At 49.2% G+C, this 23,557-nt stretch overlaps 1 protein-coding gene across 11 annotated transcripts in view; it reads left to right on the top strand.

The window, feature by feature from the left end:
* Positions 1-764: 764 nt before the first annotated feature.
* STRADA (STE20 related adaptor alpha) overlaps positions 765-23,557 on the top strand; it is a 30,957-nt gene continuing 8,164 nt past the window's right edge. Inside the window, exons 1-6 of one of the 11 annotated variants that reach the window (XM_055131253.1) lie at positions 765-840; positions 6,848-6,927; positions 9,790-9,847; positions 15,263-15,324; positions 20,855-20,957; positions 21,743-21,864. In XM_055131253.1, the coding sequence (XP_054987228.1) occupies positions 6,892-6,927; positions 9,790-9,847; positions 15,263-15,324; positions 20,855-20,957; positions 21,743-21,864 (381 nt within the window). In that variant the 5' untranslated portion in view covers positions 765-840; positions 6,848-6,891. Of the gene's footprint in view, positions 841-1,382; positions 1,491-1,519; positions 1,769-6,847; positions 6,928-9,789; positions 9,848-15,262; positions 15,325-20,854; positions 20,958-21,742; positions 21,865-23,557 lie in introns of those variants that run through there. The other 10 variants (XM_055131252.1, XM_004617996.2, XM_055131255.1 and 7 more) reach the window with 10 other exon arrangements.

Genomic DNA, 23,557 nt, shown 5'->3' with positions numbered 1-23,557 from the left:
CCTTCGCCTCCCACACACTTGTGACAAGCTTCCAATAATTGACCAGTCCTCCGGCCCCCGTTTTCCTTCGAGCTGTCCGGAGCAGCGCTGGGGTCTGGCGGGGGAGGACAAAGTGAGACGCATTATGAAGTGGAAGAGCCTCTGCGTTCCGCCGGGTATGGCCCTCAAACCAAAAGTGGGGGAAAGCGCCAGGCAGGACTTTCCCTTGACGTCCAACCACACGAAATGGAAAAACAAAAAGACACTCAAAGGAGCCAAGTGTGCAGCCCCTGCAGGTACTGGCCCTTCTCTGACTTCATTGCTGGAACTGTTTCCCTCCCGCAGGGGAGCGGAGGGTGCGGAGCGGAAGGCCGCCCCCGGACAGCCTCGCTCTTTAGCCTCCACACCGTTAGGGTCTCTTTAGTGGGAGGCGGGGCGCCTTGCATGGAATGAATTAATTCCGAGCATGTGGGACACTGCGCTTTGCCCCCAAGGCGGCGTTAGCGGTCGGGAGAAATTGCCGGCCGCCGAGCTGGGGGAGGAGCTTCCTTTCCCGCGGCTGGGGCCGGGAGAGACGGCGTTTCCTCTTCCTGAGGGGCCGGGCGGGGCGGGGCGGGGCGGAGCTTTCTTTCCCGTAAGGGGCGGGGTTTCCTCTCCTAGAGGCGGGGCTTCCGCCCCTCGCGGGCTGGGGCGGGGCGGAGCTTCCTCACCCCGCAGGGGTCGGAGCTTTCCCTTCCCGCGGGTCAGGGCGGGGCTTCCTCCCCGCGCAGGCTGGGGCGGGGCGGAGCTTCCTCACCGCGCAAGGGTCTGAGATTCCTCTTCTCGCGGGCCAGGAGGGTCGAAGCTTCCTCTCCTAACATGGTGAGGAGCTGCCTCTTCCCGGGTCGGGGCGGGACTTCGTCCCCGTGTGGGCTGGGACGGGGCGGAGCTTTCGCACCCCGCAGGGGGCGGAGCTTCGTCTTCCCGCGGGCTGGGGCGGGGCTTACTCTCCTCGTAGGCTGGGGCGGGGCGGAGCTTCCTCACCCCGCAGAGGGCGGAGCTTCCCCTTCCCTCTGGCCAGGGCGGAGCGTCCTCGCTCCGCAGGGGGCGGAGCTTCCCCTTCCCTGGGGCCGTGATGGGGCTTCTTCACCCCACAGGAGGCGGAGCTTCCCCTTCCCGTGGGCCGTACCGGGGCTTCCTCACCCCGTAGGGGGCGGAGCTTCCCCTTTCCGCGAGCCCGGGCGGCACTTCTTCACTCTTCAGGGGGCGGGGCTTCCCCTTCCAGCGGGCCGGGGCGGGGCTTCCTCACCCTGCAGGGGGCGGGGCTTCCCCTTCTTGTGGGCCGGGGCGGGGCTTCGTTCGCGCGCGGGCCGGCGCGGGGCAGGGCGCAGCTCTACCAGCCCGCCCTAGTCCCGCTACTGCGCATGGCACGTTGCGTTCCTCCCCCGTAACCGGCCTGGTGGTGGCGCGGCCATAAACTGAGGAGGCGGAGCTGAGACGGGATCGGTACTGCTTGCTAACTTCAGGACCAGGTACCGGGCTGGCGGGGCCGCCTGGTGCGCCGCAGGGCTCAGTCCCCTCCTCGCCCAGACGCCGATTTCATCTCCTCGAGGGCGGGCCTTCATCGGAGCGGCCGCCCCGGGCCCTCACTCCCCCTTCGCTCAGGTCCCTTTCCACCCGATTCCCGCAATGAGGGGCTGCAGCCCGGTGGCGGAACCGGCCGGGCCCGGCCGGGGAACGCAGGAGAGGAGTTGCTGGGCGCGCGAGGCAAGGTCTGCCGCCCCTCCTCTTCATCCCCTCCGACTTGCAGGTGGGGCTCCTGGGCCCAGGGCCACTGCGTTGTGATCAAGCGAAAGGTGTTAACATTCGTCCCCAGCGCTTCTTCTCCCCGCCCCGCTCTTCCCCCAACACCACGCCCGCCTGACTCCCGGAACCTGCCAGGGCTGCGGATCGGGGTTGGAGATGGGGTGCCGGGCTGGGCCCTGAGCGCGAGCGAGGGCGTGTGGGTGAATGAAATGGGAAACGGGGAGCACACTTATGGCCAGCCGTTTGTTTGGCGATCCCGGCATCAGCCCTCTTGACTCTCCCACAGAGGAGGAGCCGCTCAGAATGGCCCTTTTTTTCCATCTTGCTGCCCCCTCCCCCCGTCACCCCCAATAAAAACCATTTTGCATTTGACAGCTCATCGTTGGCTGATCCCTTCTTGCTTGAAACACCCAAAGCAAGAAGGAGTTCCTTCCTGGAAAAAACAAAATCCCACCTCATGTGATGGATCACCTGCGTCTCGGCCAAGGCCATGCTCAGGCTTAAGTGGCAGGATGGGACTCCAGGTCTGGCCCCCTTATTCCCGTAAGCAAGTCTCTTAAAGGCATTTTGGCTCACATAGAGCGTAGACCTGGAAGAACTTTAGAAAACCAGTGACAAAACTAGGGAGAAATGGTCATGGAGGTGCGTGTCCTCCTCTGTACCCTTTGACACTTGGTCCCAGCGTTTCCCAAGCCAGTGGTGCCCACTCAGTTTGGTTCTGTCTCTGCACAAACCCTTGATCGGTCTCCTGGCCCATAATTACCGCTCAGGTTTCTAGAGCACGCTCAGCTCTTTGCTGCAACTCTGTGCATTTAACCCCCTGAGCCCTCACCTCCTGATCTGTAAACTGGGAGTGTGATAATACACAATTTTCCCCAGCACTTCAACACAGTTTCACTTCCCATGTTTTCAGTTACCTGATGCCAAATGCAGTCCCAGCATACTGTCTGCCGTAAGCTATTTTGAGAGAGTAAGACTGTGTTCACACAACTTTTATTGCAATATAGTGCTATAATTGTGCTGTTATGTTAATTATTGTTATCAATCGTTTACTGTTGTTCAGTTCTTACCATCTAGTTTATAAATTGAATGTTAGTGGGAGTGTGGGGAAAGTGGGGGAAACGTACTTCATATTTAGGGTTCCTTAGAGTCCTACATTCTAGGCATCTGCTGGCCATCTGGGAATTTGATGATCCCCTGCTGATAACGGGAGTGGGGTCTGCTGTATTGCAAACTAATCTCTAAGTTGTTTAGTACAGACCCTGGCACATACTAAGTTCAGGGGAATTGCTTGTTGCCTTCATTTCTTAAAATACAGGAAGGGGAGGGGGCTGGAGTGGGTAGGGCATTTGCCTTGCATGCAGCCGACCCGGGTTCGATTCCCAGCATCCCATATGGTTCCCCAGTCCCGCCAGGAGTAATTCCTGGGTGTAGAGCCAGAAGTAACCCCTGTGCATCGCTGGGTGTGACCCAAAAAGCAAAAAAAAAAAAAGTACAGGAAGGAGAATCCTCTAGGAGACCTTCCTTTAGGTTGTGTGCAACCCACCTGGGTTCAATCCCATATAGTCCTCCAACATCAGGACTAAGCCCCAAGCACTGCTGGGTATGGTCCAAAACAAACAAACACAGGAGTCTAGAGAACTAGAACAGTGGGCAGGGTACTTGGTGGCTGCTGCCTCCGCACCTGCCAGGAGTGGTCCTTGAGCACGGTTGGATAAATCTTGGGCACAGTAACCCCTGGGAATGCAACAAGATGAGTGAAACAAGATGCGTTCCCTGCTCTCAAAGGGTCTCTGTCCTAGAAGAGGGGGCATCAGATAGGCAGAAAGAGTGTTGGCGGGTGTGGATGTGTGCCTGAAACTCCCACCCAGCAGATTGGGGTAGAGGGAGCAACACAGGATACCCGCGACTACAGCAAGAGTTGGAAGTTCAGGCGAGAGAAGGTGGCCCGGGAGGGGAAGCACACACTTTACACTTTACACTTGTCATACACTTGCTCGCCAAGGGCCACACTTGTGTCGTCCTGGTGCTCATCATGCACATTCTGGTCATCGGGCTCTCTGGGGATCACATGCTTGCTGGGGCTTTTGTGTTCAATAGAAGCAGTTCTCACCACTTCCCCGCCTCCCTGCTTCAGAGATTGCACCCTGTGTTGTGCCAGGACCCTGGTACACGGAGGGCAGCCCTGAGGATCAGTCACAGCCTCATCTTGCAAGTTGTTTAGCCATTGAGCCCACCCCACTCCTCACGGCCGCATCCCCAGCCCCGGATCATGGTCATTCCCTGTTTCCGTTAGTAATTTTAACCTTTCCCATGTAATTCTATTATTATGGTTAATTTTTATAAGTAGTTAGCACTGTATTCAGAAAGTTTTCCTCAGTGGAATGCCTGTGGTCCCTTTCTCTCTCTCTCACTTTTTCTCTCTGTCTTTTATTGATTCACGGTGAGATAAAGTTACAAAGCTTCCATGTTTGAGTTGCAGTCATATAATGATCAGTCATCCCTCCCTTCACCAGTGCACATTTTTCCACCACCAAAATCCCCAGTATCAACCCCCCATTCCAAGCCTTCCCCTGCCTGTGTGGCAGACAATTTCCACAATACTCTTTCTCTACAATGATTACATTCAATATTTTGACACCAGTCCCACCACTACTCAAACCTGCCGAGAAGGGAATGCTAGACAGTTTGTTTTGTTTTGCTTATTATGGATAGTTTATAATGTTGCGCAGCCGTGAGAGCGGGCCTCGCACTCTAGGAATTCTAAAAATTTTAATAATTAGGGTCTGGAGAGATCTCTGCAGGGAGCTGCTTTGTTCCAAAGATGTGTGTGTGTGTGTGTGTGTGTGTGTGTGTGTGTGTGTGTGTGTGTGTAGTTCGTAGTGGCCCCTCTCAAATATGATTGACCAAATACAATCTATTTCTCAATTATATTTTCCCATTGCTGCGTTTGCTTATCATTAGATTAATGTAAACTAACAGGGCTGGAGAGAGAGTTCAATATCTCAAGTGTAGGCTTTGCAGGTGGGAGTTCAAGTTCATTTCCAAGCATTGCATGATCCCCAGTACAGCTAGGTGTGACACCCCTAAGACCTGAGTCAGGAGAAGGCCTGATGCATTGCCGGTTGTGGCCCATGAATGGAATAAAATGAAAAGTAAAGTAATTATTTGATTCCTATAGTGTTAATAACCTGTGAATCAAGTGATGTAAATCTTGTGCTTTCAAAATCAAATGGGGGTTCCTGAGAGGAGTCACCGCCTTGCATCCTGCTGACCCTGGTTTGATCCACACATGGTCCCTTGAACATAGCTAGAAATCACCCTGGAACACAAATCCAGGAGTAGCCCCTGGCATTGCCTTCAAAAATACTGCCCTCAAAAAAAAAAATCATATTAGAAAATCCAAATCTCAGGGCCCAAGAAATAGTATAGCAGGTAAGGTGCTTACCTTTCATGCTGCCTCCCCGGTTCCATCCCTAGTATCCCATATGGTCCCTCAAGCACTGCCAGGAGTATTTCCTGAGCGCAGAGTTAGGGTAACCCCTGAGCATCACCAAGTGTGGCCCCAAAACAAAAAACATCCAAATCTGCACAGCAAAAGGGCTAGCTGAGGGGTCGGAGCGATAGTACAGCGGGTAAGGCGTTTGCCTTGCACGCAGCCAACTCGGGTTCAATCCCTGGCATCCCATATGGTCCCCCGAGCACCGTCAGGAGTGAGTCCTGAGTGCAGAGCCAGGAGTAACCCCTAGCATCACCACGAAAGCAAAACAAGCAAAAAAATGTCTTGCTGAGTGCAGCTGACATGAAATTGAACCAGTTTAGTGGCAGAGCATGGCTTGGGACTGGGGAAGGTGGTCTCTAGGGAATATTTGGAATTGTGCAAGTTTGAGTGTATGCAAAAATATACAGATAAGAAAAGCAGAACGGTTGAAGTATTTGGAGAAAGTCAATAGTAGGGACATGGGTAACCAAACAAGTAGGAAAAGTAGCAATTACTGGATTACATGGGGGGAGGGGGCGGAGACTAACACACCAGCCATCAGCAAGCATTGGTGGTGGATGGGAGCCGTGTTTGCATAGTTAAAATAATGTAAATATGGGCCTTTGCACTGGCCCCTCTGACAGCTTTGGAGAAGGCAGGCGGGAAGATACAGTACCAGAAGGTGATACGGTCTGTTGTCAGCCACCATGGTAGAGAGTTAATAGATGCGTGTCTGCAGTGTGTGTCGGAGCTATAGAAGGATTATTTACGAGTGAAAAACAAAGTGGGGGACGGGGATGTAGTGCAGCAGTGGAGTACTTACCTTGTGTCGGTGAAGCACTGAGTCTTCAGCTAGTGTGTCCCCTGCTCCAACCGCCGCAGCGCCACCAGTGGGGGTGACCCCAGGGCTCCAAACATTGCCTTTCGCTCCAAGGCCATAACAAAGGCCAAGACAAAACCACTGAACAGCTAGAAGAATCAAAGTAATTGCGGAGCCAGAGTACTAGTTCAGCAGTGGGGCACTTGCCTTGCACACTCAGAGCCGGGGTGAGCCCTGGGCACCACCGGGATTTGGGTGTGGTCCCAAACCTAAAAAATAAGTGACTAAAAAGAAATACTGCTGTGGCGAGAGAGATAGTCCAGCAGGTTGGGGGTTTGCCTTGCACACAGCAAACTCAGATTCGATCCCCGGCACCCCATATGGTTCCCGTGCCCACCAGGAGTGAGTCCTGAGTGTAGAGCCAGGAGTAACTGCTGAGCACTGCTGAGCGTGGCCCCGAAACAAAATAAAGATACGACTTGATTAAATAAAGAAAAAATGGAGTAATTGCTGCTGGGAAGGGGTCAAAGAGAACCATGAGAACCATGCTGCTAAGAATCTTCGCTTTTGCTGCTGTTGGATCTTTCAGAATGTGCTTGGCCAAAGCCCATCCACATCCATCGTCACTGGAGGCATTTCTCTTGACAAATTGCTAGGATCTCGCGGTCTGTAGATCTCATGCAGTGCCCGAATGGTAGTTTCATGGTCCAGTTTTGTTACTCAGAAGGTGTTCCTGTAGAAAGAGATCTGACTAATGCAGTCCCTTTCTATTTTTGTTGTAGGTTTGAATTTTTGAAACTGAAGTAGGTCTACACATTAGGAACTCATGTCTTTTCTTGTAAGTAAACCAGAGCGAATTAGGGTGAGTGTTTCAATTTTTCTGACTTTACTTTTTTTATTTTCTGAAGAACGACATATTTGAGCAGATACTGCAGGTCTTCTTATGTAATGCGAAGACTCTTAAGGCCTTAGAGCAGGAAGGGACAGAAGAAGAAATGCAGGTGTTCACCTCAACTTCCACTCCTAAGAAATCGAAGTAAAAGGAAATACAATAAAAAGTGGGAGTGGAGGGGCCACTCTCCTCTCCTAAGAAGTTGCTGACAGAGGCTAGTCAGAGACTCGGATCCTCATGGCTGTGTCTGACAGCAAAGGGAGAGGTGCTGTCCATCTCAGTATCAGTCAGAACATCAGAGCAGTCCATGGCCCATTTTTGTGAAGTGATGTGAGTGTTCACAATCTGCCCATTTCCATCATGTCTTCACTTCAGTAAGTTTGTATGTTTGAAAAATCAGGATCAGATTGAAACTAGGACACTTCCCTAAGAATGATCATAGAGATTTTTTTTTGTTTGTTTATTTGGGCGTGCAGGGGAGGTGTCCACACCTGGCACTCAGGGCTTTCTTCTGACCCTGTACTCAGGGATCACTCCTGGTGGGCTCAGGGGATCGTATGGGATACTGGGGATCAAACTTGGGTTGATCGCATGCAGGCAACTTCCCTATATTCTGTACTACCACTTCAACCTATAATCCTGGGTTTTAATTGAGGACTTTCTAACTATGAAATTTTTTACATGTGAAAACTTCATCAGCTAAAATGATCTCAAAAAAAGGTCAGAGAGATAGTACAGGGTTGGCAATTAATTACCTTGCATGTGGCAGACCTTCTTAAAGTTCCTGCACCACGTACTGATGGTGTGTTAAAGGGCACACAGCAGGGTTGGCCCCAAAACAAATAAAAATTACATCAACACAGAATTTAGCTGTTTTGTAAGCTTCGTTGACTTCATAGAAAAGTATCTTATTTAGTATCAAGTACTGAAAAATGCACTAGTCATTCTTTCTAAATATATACATACATATATTTTGCTTTTTGGGTTACACTTGGCTCTGCACTCAGGAATTACTCCTAGCGATGCTTAGGGGACCATATGGGGTGTTGGGAATCGAACCCGGATCGGCAGCATGCAAGGCAAATGCCCTATTTGCTGTGCTGTACTGTCGTTCCAGCCCCTCTTTTTAAATTTTGTGACAAAGTGTAAGTACTTTGAGATTCTCTGACTATACCGCTTTTTAAATGCAAATTATATATTTTACAGTACAGTTCTGCCTATTGTTTTTATATTTTCTTTTTTTTTTTTTTTTTCTTTTTGGGTCACACCCAGCGATGCTCAGGGGTTACTCCTGGCTTTGCACTCAGGAATTACTCCTGGCGGTGCTTGGGGGACCATATGGGATGCCGGGGATCGAACCCGAGTCGGCCGCGTGCAAGGCAAACGCCCTACCCGCTGTGCTATCGCTCCGGCCCCCTTTTTTTTTTGTTTTTGTTTTTTTTGTTTTTATATTTTCAAGTTCTTAATTTAAGTTTTGGTTTTTTTTTTTCCAATTTAAAAAAATTGACAAGGGGACAGATAATGATGTAGGTTTCAATTCACAAGTTATGCAATTACTTCTGAACGCTAATTTTTTTTTTATGTTTATGTATATAGATCCAAACGATTGTGGAAACAGTAAGCTTCACTGTTAATTAAAAAGAACAAATGGAACCACTTCTTTGTCTGAACTATACCCAGTGGAAAGAATGCCCCCACGCCAAACTTTAACACCAGCCTTTAAGTGTAATCCGAGCTTGGTTCCATTGTTTTTAAATATGAGCTGCTTTTCTATTTCAGCCTAACCTGATTCAGGTGAAACCAGACCACTGATCAGATGCTAGAAATCAGATACTCATTTGAAACAGGCTAGTAGTGACTGGGATGGAGCTCAGTGGCGAAGTATGTTCCTCACTCGTGTGAGATCCTGGGTTCAATCCTAAATGTTGTAAAAATAAAATTTGCAAACAGGAAAAACCTGAAATAGGCGAGTAAAGGCTACAGATTGATTAGTCATGCTAGTTTGGGCTGTGCTAATGTGGTTGAAAATGTCATTGATGGGGCTGGAGCAATAGCACAGCAGGTAGGGCGTTTGCCTTGCACGCGGCCGACCCGGTTCGATTCCCAGCATCCTGTATGGTCCCCTGAGCACCGGCAGAGGTAATTCCTGAGTGCATGAGCCAGGAGTAACACCTGAGCATCGCCGGATGTGACCCAAAAAGCAAAAAAAAAAAGGAAATGTAATTGAGGATGTCTTTAAAAACCCTAGTGGAGAGAGAGAGTACAGCGGGTAGGCACTTGCCTTGCTTGTGGCCAGCCCTGATTCAGTCCCAGCATCCAGTGTGGTCTCCCAAGCACTGCTAGGAGTGATTCTTGAGCACCTCTGGCTCTGGCCCAAAAAACAAACAAAAAGAAACCCTAGTGGATGGAATTTACAAACTAGTAGAGGCTTGTGACAAGCTACAGCTTCATAACTTTTTTTCTGTTGTGAATTCCAGTAGTAATTTTCAAGCTGGCATTAGTAACTTGAACCATCTGTAATAAGGCTGTCATGTAGTTCTATACACAGGAAGGACTAAAGTGGTTTCTTCATTATTAAGACCAGTACTGTATTTTCATCTGTCAGATTTAAGAATTATTAATCTAATTGGGCTAAGAGAAACAGAAAAGAATTATACCAGTTGGTTTAAACCCAAGATTCTTTTCTGAATTTTTCCACTGAAATGTATCTTAACTGTACTGTATGATTCTGTTTTCGTAGATGTGTTTTTGTTTGTGTTTCTAATGGCTGATAGCTAATTTGTGCTGTGGCTTGGAAGAAATACTAATTCTCTTTGGGGTTTTCCTCTTTAGCGGTGGGTCTCGGAAAAGTTCATTGTTGAGGGCTTAAGAGATTTGGAACTATTTGGAGGTAAGTGCATTATAGCATTTTAGGATATCATTATAACTTTAGGATAATTATATCACTACTGTTCCGTATATCTGTTTATAGAAATTGTCGATTTTAAGGGCAAGTATAAACTAAGCTTTTATATTTGTTAAAGCCCCTTTTTATTTTTATTTATTTATTTTTTTTATTGAATCACCGTGAGAACAGTTACAAAGCTTTCCAGTTTAAGTCTCCGTCATACACTGATCAAACACTCATCCCTTCACCAGTGCACATATTGCACCACCAAGAACCCCAATATACCCCCAACCTACCCCTCCCCTGCCTGTGTGGCAGATGATTTCCACTTTACTCTCTCTCCACTTTGATTGCATTCAATATTTCAACAAAAGACCTACCATTATTATTTGGAATTTTCCCCAACAATCAGACCTGCCAAAAAGGCATCATTAGATAATTTGCTTTCTATTGTAAAACCCCTTTTTTAAATTCATGGCTTTCTAAATATTTGTGCAGTACCTAGAAGTTGTCCCTGCTCTGTCTTAATTGTTAGTACGTCATTTATTATTTTTTAAGGTTTTTGGATTGGGGGCCATGCCCAGTGGTGCTCAGGGACACTCTTGATGGGGCTTGGGGACCATATAGGATGCCAGGGGTTGAGACCAGGTCAGCCACATGTAAGGCAAGGCCCTAGCTGCTATACTCTCTCTCCAGCCCCAGCAAGCTGGTATTTACTGAAAGCACATGTATTTCTTCAAAGTATCTATGAAATTGAAATGCATATTTGGGGAGTGGGTGGTTTTGGCCACACCCAGTGGTGCTCAGGGCTTGCTCCTGGCTCTTTGCTCAGGGAGCAGTCTTAGTAGTCCTCAGGGGACCCATATGCAGTGCCAGAGGTTGAACCCAGATTGGCTGCGTGCAAAGCATGCATGGGCCTTACCCACTATACTATCTCCAACCCCCCAAAGCATATTCTTAAAAGGAAAAATAATCACCATTTGAATGTCTTGAAAGGGATCAGAGAGCGAGTACAGCAGGCAGGGTGCTTGCCTTACGCACAGCCAACCCGGATGCAGTTCTTTCTACCATTATGGTCTACAGAACCCCGCCAGCAGTGATCTCTGAGCACAAAGCCAGGAGTAAGCACCTAGTATCACCACTTATGGCCCAAAAGCCAAGAAAAAGCCTTGCAATTAAAAAAAAAAAATCAAATTGTAGCCAGGCAGCAATTATATGAAAGTTCTGCTTTTAGTGATCACAATGAGTGACTTTTCTTCTAAGAAGAAAGAAATCTGTCAAGACAAAACTGACTTCCTGTTGTAAAATCTAACTGTTGATTTCAGAAATCAAGCAGATTGATGCTCGGAGGGTTAACAGACCCAGGCATTCTTCTTTCACTATTTTCAAATTGAATCTTGGGGAACTGGGTTCTTTTGTGAAGGCAAAGAATACACTGTTTTTTTTTTTTTTTTTTTTTTTTTTTTTTTTTTTTTGCTTTTTGGGTCACACCTGGCGATGCACAGGTGTTACTCCTGGCTCTGCACTCAGGAATTACTCCTGGCGGTGCTCAGGGGACCATATGGGATGCTGGGATTTGAACTCGGGTCGGCCGCGTGCAAGGCAAACGCCCTACCCGCTGTGCTATCGCTCCAGCCCCAGAATACACTGTTTTTTAAATGTAGTAACAACTTGCTCTTCAGGCTGTGTTCTCTCTTGAACAAGTATGTTGCTTGCTCGTCTATGTATCTTTGCTTGCTTTTTCAAAACACTCTGGAGAAGCCTGTGTTCTCTCTTGAACATGTGCTTCCTCTTTTTCTCTCCCCTTATGTCTTTCAAAGCAAGTTTTATTCCATTAAAAACAGTCTTGCTTCACTGATAATACTAGTAGTAGTTGGGGCCAGAGAGATAGTACCTTGGGTAAGGCAATTGCCTTGACCCGTGTTTGATCCCCAGCACCCCATATGGAATCCCTGAGCTCATAACCAGGAGAAATCCCTGAACGCTGCTAGGTGTGACCCCAAAACAAAACAAAAACCCCAATAAATAATAGTAATAGAGCCTTATTCTTTGTGTTTGACTACCAACATTTTCCTTTAGGGTCTTGTAGCTAAAGAAAGAGGTTATCAGATCAGGTACATTGATTGACTGATCCAAAATAACCCAAAAAATCTTCAGTAATTGAGAGCTCAACTTGTCAGCTACTAATAGTGCCGATTAATTTATTTTCCTTAATGCTTGCCAAAGTATTTTTAAATGTTTATTTTTATAAATTTTGTCAGTGTTGTATCTTAGACTAATCAGAATTTAGGAAAAAAACATCTTGGTTACAAAGAATAAAAATGAGGGGACTGGGAAAATAGCTCAATGAGTGCATACTGGGGACTAGAGTGATAGTAAAGTGTGTAGGGCATTTGCCTTGCACATGGCTGGCCTGGATTTGATCCCCAGCATCCCATATGGTCCTCCAAGCACCACCAAGAGTAATTCCTGAGTGCAGAGCCCGGAGTAATCCCTCAGCTTCACTGGGTGTGGTCCAAAAAGCCAAAAGGAAAAAAAAAAAGTGTATACTTCGCATGTGGGAGCCCCAGGTTCTATCTTTGCCCTGCATGGTCCCTCAAGCACCTCCAGGTAGAGTATAGAAACCAGAGAAAAAGAAAGAATGAAAAGTCTGCACAGAGCTGGGACTAGCCCCTGAGCACCTCCAGACCCTCCCCAAACAACAACAACAACAAAAAAGCTGATCTGCATTGTAAAAGATACTATATTGTGGTCTTATTTTTCCCCATTATCAGTGGGCATAGAATGGTTTAAAAGCAAATATTGGGGGCTGGAGAGGTAATAACAGTGGCAGATGAGGTATTTGCCATACATGTAGCCCACCCAGAGGTGTTCCCGGAGCACAGAGCCATTGGAGTAAGATCCAGGTACTGCCCCTGTGACCCCTTAATCAAGGAAAGACAAAGGAAGAAAAGTAAATGTTGGCATAGGTGGAAATTTTAAGTGTAGGTTCTGCTTATAATAAATCATAATATTTTGATACTTCTGATATTTATAATATTTTGATATTTGTGAATCGAATGACTGGATTTGGGTGTCAGTCCCTTGGATCTCCAGTTTATGACAGTTCACTGGTCTCTGATCTGAGGGTGGGAAGATCAGTCTGTACGTTGTTCACAGCTTGGTCTGTTATCTAGTTTTATGCACCTTGGAATTTCCCTTCCACTCTGGAAGATTGGGTTTGACTTCCTTTAATCTGGTTTCTTGCCTGTTTTAAACAAATTGGTCCTGACATTTTTATACCAGAAAACTAATGGCCAAAACAAAAAACATTTATTTTTGATCAGTTCAGACCTTGCAGCTGATTACTTTGAGCTACTAGAAGCTAGAAGTGATCTAGCTAAGTACTTCTAGAACAATTGGATGTTCTAATATATTTTTTTTTCTTTTTGGGTGACACCCGACAATGCACAGTGGTTACTCCTAGCTCGTGCACTCAGGAATTACTCCTGGCGGTACTCGGGAGAACATATGGGATGCTGGGAAGTGAACCCGGGTCGGCGGCATGCAAGGCAAACACCCTACACGCTGTGCTGTCACTCCAGCCCCGGATATTCTAATTTTTGATGTAATGTATTTGGAAATATGTGATAATCCCAATACCTTACAATTAAAAACTCTTTAGGGGGATCAGAGCGATTATATAGGGAGTAGGGCGATTGCCTTGCACGTGGCCAACCTGGGTCTCTGGTCCCCAACACCCCACATGCAGTGATCTCTGAATTCAGGAGTAACCCCTGAAAACTGTTAGGTGTGGCCCCCAAATCAAAAAGCATCAACAACAGCAGATCTTTAGGGGCCTGCCTGGTAGTATAGTGAGTAAGGTGCTTGACTCGCATGCACCTGACCCAGGCTTCCTCCCTGGCACCCCCTATGGTCTCCCACGCCTGTCGGGAGGGACCCTTGAGCACTGCTGGCTAGGACTCCAAAACAAAACAAAATCGTTAGGGCTGTGAGACAGTACATTGGGTGAAGTGTTTGCCTTGCATGCAGCCAACTCTGGGTTCATTACCGGGCACCATATTGGTCCACTGAACACTGCCAGGCGTGATCCGTGAGTGTAGTCAGGAGTAAGCCTTGAGCACTGCGCGGTGTGACCCCCAAATAACAACACAAAATCCAAAATCTTTGGAAGCGTTGATCATTCATGGAATGGAGACTAAAATATAAATAGATACAGAGTCTTTGGGGGTTTTGGTCACACCTGTTGCTCCTGGTGGTACTCGGGGAGCCACGCAGTGCAGTGCTGGGCTCAAGCCCAGGTCTCACACATGCAAAATCTGTGCTCCAGCCATTTGAGCCCTGCCCTTAGCTCCCGGATATAGAATTTGATTTAAGAACTAGAGGTTATGGTAATTGTCCTTTCCTTTGTTTTTAACCCCCAAAAGCCCAGGATTTACTTGTATTTAGAATGTATCTGACTGGAGAACATAATTTGTAATTATGTTCTCATATACATATTACTATATTTAAAAAATTTTTTTAACTTAAAAACAAATAATCAAAAAACTGTGTCTGGGGCCATAGTGATAGTACAGCAGGCAGGCATTTGCCTTGCATGCAGCCGGTCTGGTTCAGTATCTGGTACTCCGTATGGTTCCCTGAAGCCCTCCAGGAGTGATCCCTGAGTGCTGAGCCAGGAATAAGCCCTGAGCATCATCAGGTTGGCCCCCCCAAAAATAAGACATTTTTAAAAACAGGTCCTCTGAGCACCACCAGGAGTGAACACGATGAAGAGTAAGCTCTGAGCACAGCTGGGTGTGGCCCCCCAAACTACAGAAAACCAACCAAATAAATGATTTTAGTCCCTGCACTCCTTGGGGAATAGTCAGACTTTTGGCGGGGGGGTATTGAGAGGGTGGCCCCAACAGTACTTCGGGCTCTGCTCAGGGATTGTTCATGGAGGTGTTTGGGGGAACACGAAGGGCCGATAATCTGGAGATCAAACATGGGCTTCCTGCATGCAAAGCATGTGCTTCTGCCCTTTGAGCAGCCGTTTTTTAGGACTTGTTAATGAATATTTGTTTCCAGCGAAGTTCTGAAACCAGTCCTTAAGAGCGCCTTGCATATACCAATGTCAAGTCAATGTGTGCTCAGAGTCGGCTTTCCTCAGTAAAGAATGCCCGTAGAATAGAATGGTTTCCTAGCCAAACCATAGATTCCTGTTCTTCTTTCTGTGGTATTTTTTTACTGGGGATCTCTGCGTGTGCGCATGTGTGTGTGTGTGTGTGCGTGTGTGTGTGTGCGCGCGTGCGCGCGTGTGTGCTCACTGCTGGAGATTCTTTTTGCTGAAATAACTCTTAAGTGGTTTCTATTAATAAACGTGGTCCTGAGTGCAGTAATTGCTGTTCTGAATGTGGGTGTGTCTTCTGCTCAAAGCCCGAATGCCAACAACCCATTTCTCTACTCCAGAGCAGCCTCCGGCTGACGCTCGGAGAAAAGTAAGTGCCTCTCTAGGCTCGCGCGCTGTGGCTGTTGCATGGCGGTGATGTCTTGTGGGAGCTCGTGGGTTTTTGCTGGCCTGTCATTTTGTTTTTGCTTCTCTGTCACTGAGCTTTATTTGTAGTGTCATTCTTGTTGTTGTGGAGACTCAGGTTTCACCCTGGAAAGCTTTTGATGTGGAGCTGGGGAAGAATCTCAGGTGCTTTCCCTCCCCCTCCTCTTCCTTCCCAACTCTCCTAGTTACCTTCCTCCCCAGACCCTTCAAAAGAAACTTGAGGTCATCTAAATTGGCTCATTTTTTTTTTCTTTTTTCCCTTTTTGGTTCACACCTGGCAAAGCTCAGGGGTTACTCCTGGCTCTGCGCTCAGGAATTACTCCTGATGGTGCTTGGGGGACTATATGGGGTACCAGGGATCGAACCCGGGGTCGACCGCGTGCATGGCAAATGCCCTGCCTTCAGTGCTATCGCTCTGGTGCCCTCGGTTCGTCTTTTATTGCAGCTAGCGGGACTGCAATTTCCAGCCTTTGTCTATTACTGAGACTTCCGGTTACAAAATGATGTCGAGGTCTGTGTAAATAATACAGATCACACGTCTGTCCTAAGTAGAACTTCACGTCTTCTGCCTGAGAAACAGACCCCCCTCCCCCACATTTAAAGTACAGAGTAAGAAAACAGTTTGTTTTTTCAATTGGCAAAAATTGCAAGAGTTTTGCCTTACTTCCTACACTTCTCATTTGTTTTACCCAAGTAAATGGTTCCAGATGTGCACGGCGAACCACACTGTTTCTGATGAGACTCTTATAAATACAGAGGAGCAGAACCCTTTTCTAAACAAACCTCAAAATCTTTGCTGGTGACAGACATTTGCAGCTTTTGCAGGCGGCTCTGGGCTGGCGGGCAGGCTGCTGAGTTCAGTAGGAATTTGTCTTTGAACAGAGCTTTGGCTTGGCTTGTTCCGTCTCTCCCTGGAGTACTGCTCTATCAGCGCCAAACAGTTCCCAGCCAGGGGACCACAAACATTCCTCGCAGAATCAGCCCGGTATTTTTTTTTCCCCCTAAAACTAAGATGCCCCTTATGTATGATTTTTATGCTTTCACTGCTGACTGTAAATCAAAAGAGATCTTGTGTGAAACCTGTGGGAGGTTGAATGCGTCTATTAGCATCTCATGAATATTGTCTCTGTGTGCTTTAGCCTATGGATTTTTTTTTTTTAACTCTGAGCAGTGTTATCATGTCATGATAATTTCTAGATATCAGTACTTGATCTTTCAAACGCTTCAAAATGTATGAAATGCTTTTCGTAGCAGGGGACTAGGAAGAGAATTTAATGGAATTAGTTTGTTGGTTTTTTTTTTCCCCCTCTCTAGGTAATTCAGGATTGTGTATTACACTAATAAAACTGTGCCATGCTAGTTTATAGAGCATGGACTGTTTCATTCCTTTCATCTACATTTTGACCTTTTCTAGATCTGAAACAATATAATGAGCTTTTTCTGCCTTTCTCGGGCCCGTATCCGGCTCAGCTTTCCTTTTAGAACGTTGCTGTTGGCTCCTGGTTGGCTTTTTTTGACTCAAGATGGATCTCTCCCTGAGCTCAGACTTCTATTCTGTTATCTGGGAATATCCAAAGAGTAGAGAAGCCTCCATTTCACAATGGTGCCCTGGGAGTTAGGGGTGGGTAGAGAATCAAAGCAAGTGCAGGACTAGCTCATTTCATACAGTTCCAGGAACCCAGTGAATCCCGGTCACTCCAAGGAATTTTATCGTGGAGGCCAGAGAGGTTCTGAGCAGGCTGAGTGCAGGCTTTGAAGGCAGGACACCGGATGTGATCTCTCCTCCCACGTGGTCCCCTGAGCCCCACTACCTCCAAAAACAAAAGAAGTGTTTAATTGTTTTGAATTAACACTTTTTTAGTGTTACCAAACAATACAGTGGGTAGGATGTTTGCCTTGCATGCAGCCACCCCAGGTTCGATTTTTCAGCATCCCATTTGGTCTCCCTAGCACCTACCACTCTCCCAGAGCAATCCCTGAGTACAGAGCCAGGAATAGTCCCTGAGCACTACTTCTACTGGGTGTGCCCCCCAAGACAACTCTCCCTCAAAAAAAAAAACGGGGGGAACCCCACTTTTGAATAGTTTCCTATAGTAAAGGGAGATTGTAGAGGCCCGAAGAAACAGTACAGCCGGCACAGCGCTTGCCTTGCGTGTGTCTGACGCAGGTTTGGTATAGCACATGCCTTGAACATGTGAGACTCTGAGTTCAATCCCCGGCACTTCACCACACCCCTGGCCACCCCATCATGGGCGTGTTGTGTGCAGGCCGGTGTGGCTTGTGTGTTCCTTTATGTGGAGCCCGATATCCTGTTCTCCTCTGTGTGGGAATGACAAGGACGTGGCAGAACAGTGCCTTGGTGAAACTTGGCTGAAGTACAGTGTTTTTTGTGCTTGCCTGGCAGCTGGGGCGGTAGGCAGGGGCCAAGTCAGGTGTGTCCTCCCTGGCCAGAGGCGGCAGGTTGGAAGCAGCCTCGTGGCTGAACTGAGGCCCTGAGTGTACTGAGGAGGGAAGGGCTTCTGCAGGTGAGGCCCGTGCAGGTCGTGCAGGCGTGGGGTTGAGAAAGGGCTCGCTCTTATGCTGAACTTGCTGTGCAGCTGTGGCCTCTAAACAGAGTCCCCATTTCTCTCAGATTGCCACTTCATTTTGCTGCTTGATTATGTGTTTGAGGCACATGGCCTGTAGACACCAGTATGGAGGGGGGGGACGAAGGAGGCCTGTGACCCACTGTGCTCAGGGGCTACTCCTGGCTCTGTGCTCAGAAGCGACTCCCGGCAGTGTTTGGGGAACTCTGTGTGTGACCAGGCATTTGAACCCGGGTTAACCACCTCCCAGACAAGCACCCTAGCCACCCTGTACTACCCCTCCATCCTGAACCCAACACCGTAAGATTATTCTGCTTGGAGATAGTTCCAGGAAGTCATAATTGCCCTGAAATGAGCCCAGCGTTTGGGAAGACGGATAAGCGTAGACGCCAGGATCAAGCCAGCCCTCACTTGCATCCAGCTCAGCCGAGGGTCGTTTCCTTCAAGTCCCTGTCGCCTGCTGAGCCGGGGAGTGACCCAAAAGAAGGTAGCAAGAGGGAGAAAATATTAATGTACATTTATTAGATGCTAGTTCCATGACAGGTAGCACCGAACTTTGGGTAGTGATGTCACCACACACTCACAAGAACCCTGGAAGTGGGAATCAGTTCACTGCCGAGATAAAAGAGAGGGGGTGGCGACATGCCAGCCAGCCCTAGTGACACCTTGGCCCTGGCGCTTAGCCTCACACTGGGTGTTTTAGATTAAATGGCCTTGCCCAGAGTTTAACAGATGTTGACACAGAATGAGTCCCTGGACAAGCTGTAGCTCTGGGAAAGACTCGGTTTAGCAAAATGAGACAGTTGGCCTTAGCGCTGAGCTTCTCAAAGCCTTCACTGGGCAAATAGAACATGTGTTCCCTCACGGCACAGTAGCCGTGTTTTCTGACATTGGCCATGTAAACTTTTCCCATGCACGAACTGTTAGGATCCCTGCTCCACGGGCGCACTTTCGGGAAACCCTGCATTAAATAATGATTCAGTGAAAAATAGGCAAGAGCGGAAAGGCATTTTTCACGTGGGAGAAAACCAGTAAGGCTGGAAAGTAGATGAAAAGAGGACTTTCAGTTATTTATCCTTTTTGGAGCACACCCGGTGATGCTCAAGGGTCCCTCCTGGCTCTGCACTCAGGAATTACTCCTGACGGTGCTCAGGGGACCCTATGGGATGCTGGAGGTTGGACCCAGGCCAGCCACATACATGGCAAACGCCCTCCCCACTGTACTGTCATTCCAGCCCTGAAAAGAGGATTAGCTTTCTAAGCAGTTCGAGAAATGCAGAGCAAGCCCACAGTGAGATTGGCAAAACTAAGCCCAAATTTCCCAAGCCCGGGGGAGAGGGGTGGGTAGGTCAGTGAGGTCTGCACGTACTGGGGGTGAAGGCAGGAGTTGGTCTTACCCTTCTGGAAAGCCTCTGGGCACCCTGTCCCCGTGAGGCCCAGCAGTTCCGCCCACGGGCGGCGCCTTAGAGTAAGTCTTGCTGATGCATCAGGAGGTGCCTTCGTGCCTGCTCCCAGCATCGCCGTTCTCGGTGGCAGCACTGGCAGGTGACCCCAGAAGCCTGTCAACATTGGAGGGGGAACGTTGACGTCTAGGCCCAGATCTCTGTCTGGTCAGATGGGCGAACGACAGTAAAATAACAACCATATGGAGGAACCTAGACCCGAGTAGAATGTGAGGTGGTCGCTAAGAGACTCACTTCCGCTGAGGGCAGTTCCTGTTATTGTCTGCCCAGGGGCGGGACGCCTGTCACCTCTGTCGCCTGGATTCTCTCCTCGGTGGCACTTTAGAGACCAGCCGTGGCAGACACGTTGGGCACTCCCCAGGAGGTGAAGGGGCCTTGTTGGGACGTTCCCCACTGAGACTCCCGAAGGGGGCCGAGCCTCAAGCCTTCCCGAGGACGTTTCCCTGGCCAGAGGTCAGGCCCATGGACGCAGCGTGAGCTGGCGCTGGCCTGAGGTTCCCATTCCAGTTGGATACCCATCGGAAGAAAAGGGTCCTGAAGAGAGAAAGACTCACAGTTCCTGGACCGTACAGGTTTAGGGCTGCAAGGACACTTCCGCCCAGGAGGCGGCCAGGAGAGGCGTTGGTCTGCTCTGGGCACTTCCCTTTGGGACCTCACCTCAGCAGGGGGGACCCCACAACAAACAACGTGCATCCTGAGTGGGCAGAAAGGAGGGAGCAGGCCCTCTCTGCCGGGCTGCTCACTCTGTCCTTGTCTGCACCCGTCGGAGTGTGGGTTTCCTGCTGTTCGCTGGCTTTGGCTCTGTTTTTTTTTTTTTTCTTGGAGGGGATGGCGGGGAACTTCATCTACTGATGCCAAGGGGCTACTTCTGGTGGTGCTATAGGGATCAGCAGGTGCCACGGATCAAACCCAGGCCCCCACATGCAAAACATGTGCTCCACCCTCTCAGTTCTCCTTCCTGGCCTGGTCTGGGCTCTGGGTTGCCTAAAAGGACGTGTGCTGACTTCCTTTTGCCGATAGCAAGATTCAACAGTCTGGTGGTCAGGACCTTAAAAATAGAATGCAGCAGGAAGTTCAAAAGACACTCCTCTCCCCCCCTTCCCCCCATACACACACACTTCTCCATCCCCCTTCTCTTTTCTCCAGACATCTTTTCCCCTTTTAGCAAACGAGCCAGCTGTGAGAAAGGACAAGCGAAGCACCATTTGACTAGACTGGCCCTCCCTGACCCCGTTGGGGGTAGAGCACAGATCAGCCCCCCAAACGGCCGGTGTCCTCCACTGAAACTGCAGGGCTAGGCTTTTTTGGGCCCAGATTCGGAACTTATGTGTTTGCTTAGATGCCAGTTTACCCCAGGGCCCCACTCCTGTGCCCCTCCCCCCGTGCCCCGGTTTTCTCCCGTTCATCTCATTTTCTTTCCCTCTAGACCAATGAGGCGAGCTCAGAGTCGATAGCATCCTTTTCGAAGCCGGAGATCATGAGTAGCTTCCTGCCGGAGAGGGGGTGTTATGAGCTACTCACCGTGATAGGTAATGCCCAGAGGACCGCCCCCACTTTCTTGGCTCCCTCCAGGAACATGGACCAGAAGCTGGCCACGAACTAGTTCACGGAGGCCTCACACTGACCCTGGCACTTCGTCGCCCACTGACCCAGCTCCGGTGATACCTTTCTCGCCGGAATCCCCAAGAGCTGAATGTCCAAGGCCCCCACTGGCACTTCCAGTTGCGCTGGGACTTGAGCTCTCAGCCCTGTGCTTTCTTTGACAGTTTGCCCCCATTCCCTTCACTTTGTTGCTGTTGTGAGGCGAGGTGGGGGTTGGGGGTCTTGGGGGTACAGTTTTTGCACAAAGCTGCGCAGCAGGATTGTGCCAGGGGTCCCGGACAGCAAAGGTGACAAGATTCCACCTGGCATATGCAGGCCAGGAATCAAACTCCCAGCCTCATGCTTGCAAGTCGGATGCTTTTGTTTTTATCGGGACACAATCAGCGGCGCTGGTTAGACGGGGCCAGGCTGCTACTGGAAATAATTGGCATAACAGTGCAGGCCCGTTGCGGTGCCTGGGCTGGGTGGTGAATGCTGCCAGGCCGGTGGTGTTCTGCCACTGTGGATCTCACAGTCGGCAGGACTGGGGCCATTGCTGAGATGCACCACAGCGTCACACACCGAGGCACACAAGGCCAACCCCTACTCGCTGTGCCATCACTCTGGCCCTGAGTTTGCCTTTTTAAATCAGATTTCCTTAAACGAAGGTAAAAGCCTTTGCCAGTAATGCCACGTAAACTCTCGTGTGGGGGGCATTTCTCTTTTCTTGTAGGTAAAGGCTTTGAGGACCTAATGACAGTGAACCTAGCAAGGTATAAGCCGACGGAGGAGTATGTGACAGTGCGAAGGATTAATCTGGAGGCTTGTTCCAATGAGATGGTGACGTTCCTGCAGGTAAGAAACGTGAGCGTGGGTCCCAGTGATAGGACAGCGGGTGGGTGTTTGCCTTGCACATGGCTGACCCGGGTTCCATCCCCAGCATCCCATATGGTCCCTCAAGCTGAGCCCCGCCAGGAGTGATCACTGAGCACAACACTGGAGTCTGCTTCGCTCCGGCAGGGTCCCCAGGGCACGCCCTGCTGAGGCCCGCTGAGAGGCCTGGCAGGATGTGAGTGGGCCAGACTCGGGGCTTCCTGACACTTGCAATGGAGAAGCTTGGGTGTCTGGGCTGTAAGCTGCTCAGCCCGATGCATGTTCCCCTGCCGTCATCGCCAGTGGCTCCTTTTTTTAAATCTTATTTTTATAAAGTTGTTCACAGTGATTTATGACATTCAGTATTCCAGCACCAGTCCCATCACATTATACCTTCCCGCCCCCATTATTTCTAATTTTCCCAGCCACCACCCAAGCCTGCCCCAATAGCAGGCCCTAAAGGCTCTTTCATATTGCTTGTTATGATTAATTATTTTTTGCTTTTTGGGTCACACCCGGCGATGCACGGGGGTCACTCCTGGCTCTGCACTCAGGAATTACCCCTGGTGGTGCTCTGGGGACCATATGGGATGCTGGGAATCGAACCTGGGTGGGCCGCGTGAAAGGCAAACACCCAACCCGTTGTGCTATTGCTCCAGCCCCTGCTTGTTATGATTAATTTGCTAAAGATGCTCAAAAAAGATTTCCTTAAAGTGTGTGAAGATTGTTGGCTCTTGTATGAGATTACTAGCATGTTAACGATGGTTAAGCCATGTGTGTTGGTATTTTCTTTTTTTTTAATGTGTTAGTGTTTTCTTAATTGAGATTGCTTCTCCTTTATATCCCATCCAATGCGGCGTGCTACCCCTGGTGTATCAGTGGTGTAGAGTATGGGGTGCTGTGTCTGTGTGCCCCAGGAATTCTAAAATTTTGAGAGGGTGGTACAGCTGGGGTTAACAGCCCATCTCTCCACGTGCTAGCTATTCCCAGAGACTTTGTCACTTGCTGGTCGTTTGAGGCCAGGTTCAAAGCCAGGCTTATTCCCATTACGTACAGCCCGCCACATCCTCAGCTACTGGCAGCTGGCCTCGAGCTCGTGTCCCGTCTGCCCGGGGTTCCTTTCCGTTGCTCCGTCCGTGTTGCACGGAGCGCAGCCTTGGGCCTCGCAAAAGGGAGCTGGATGCGTCTGTGTTGACAAGGACTCGCCCGGGGCCCTGTGAGACTGGGGCCTGCATTGGTGTATTTTCAGTCCGGGCACTCGGGCCCCATCCCGATCTTCTTTAGCTCCAAAGCTTGGTGGATTTGGGCTCCTCGGAGGGTGCTCGCACACCACGTCCTGTGTTCCGAGTTGTCTGTCTGTTCAAGGGTGAAACAGGAAATGAGTTCTCGTAGCTCTTCGGGAAGAAGCTTATCTGGAGCATCTAAATTTGCTCTGGTTCCTGCTGGACTTGAGGGTTTTTCCCTTTCATCCCAGAGGAAAGGTACTGCCTATGTGGCCTTTGCTCATGTCCCCTTTTTTCCAGACTGTGGAGTTTCTGTAGGTGTTTTTGGTATGGGGGGTTTGTTTGGTTTGTTTCGGAGGTCGTACCCAGCCGTACTTGGGGCCTATCCTAGCTTAGGCTGCAGCAGCACAAGCCAGGATTATGGCACTTGATGATCCAAGCGGTGCTGGGAA

This window comes from Sorex araneus, chromosome 3, assembly GCF_027595985.1.
Source record: "Sorex araneus isolate mSorAra2 chromosome 3, mSorAra2.pri, whole genome shotgun sequence".
Taxonomy (NCBI): domain Eukaryota; kingdom Metazoa; phylum Chordata; class Mammalia; order Eulipotyphla; family Soricidae; genus Sorex; species Sorex araneus.
Note: the sequence above shows the minus strand (reverse complement) of the source record. Positions and strands in the feature narration are given on the sequence as shown.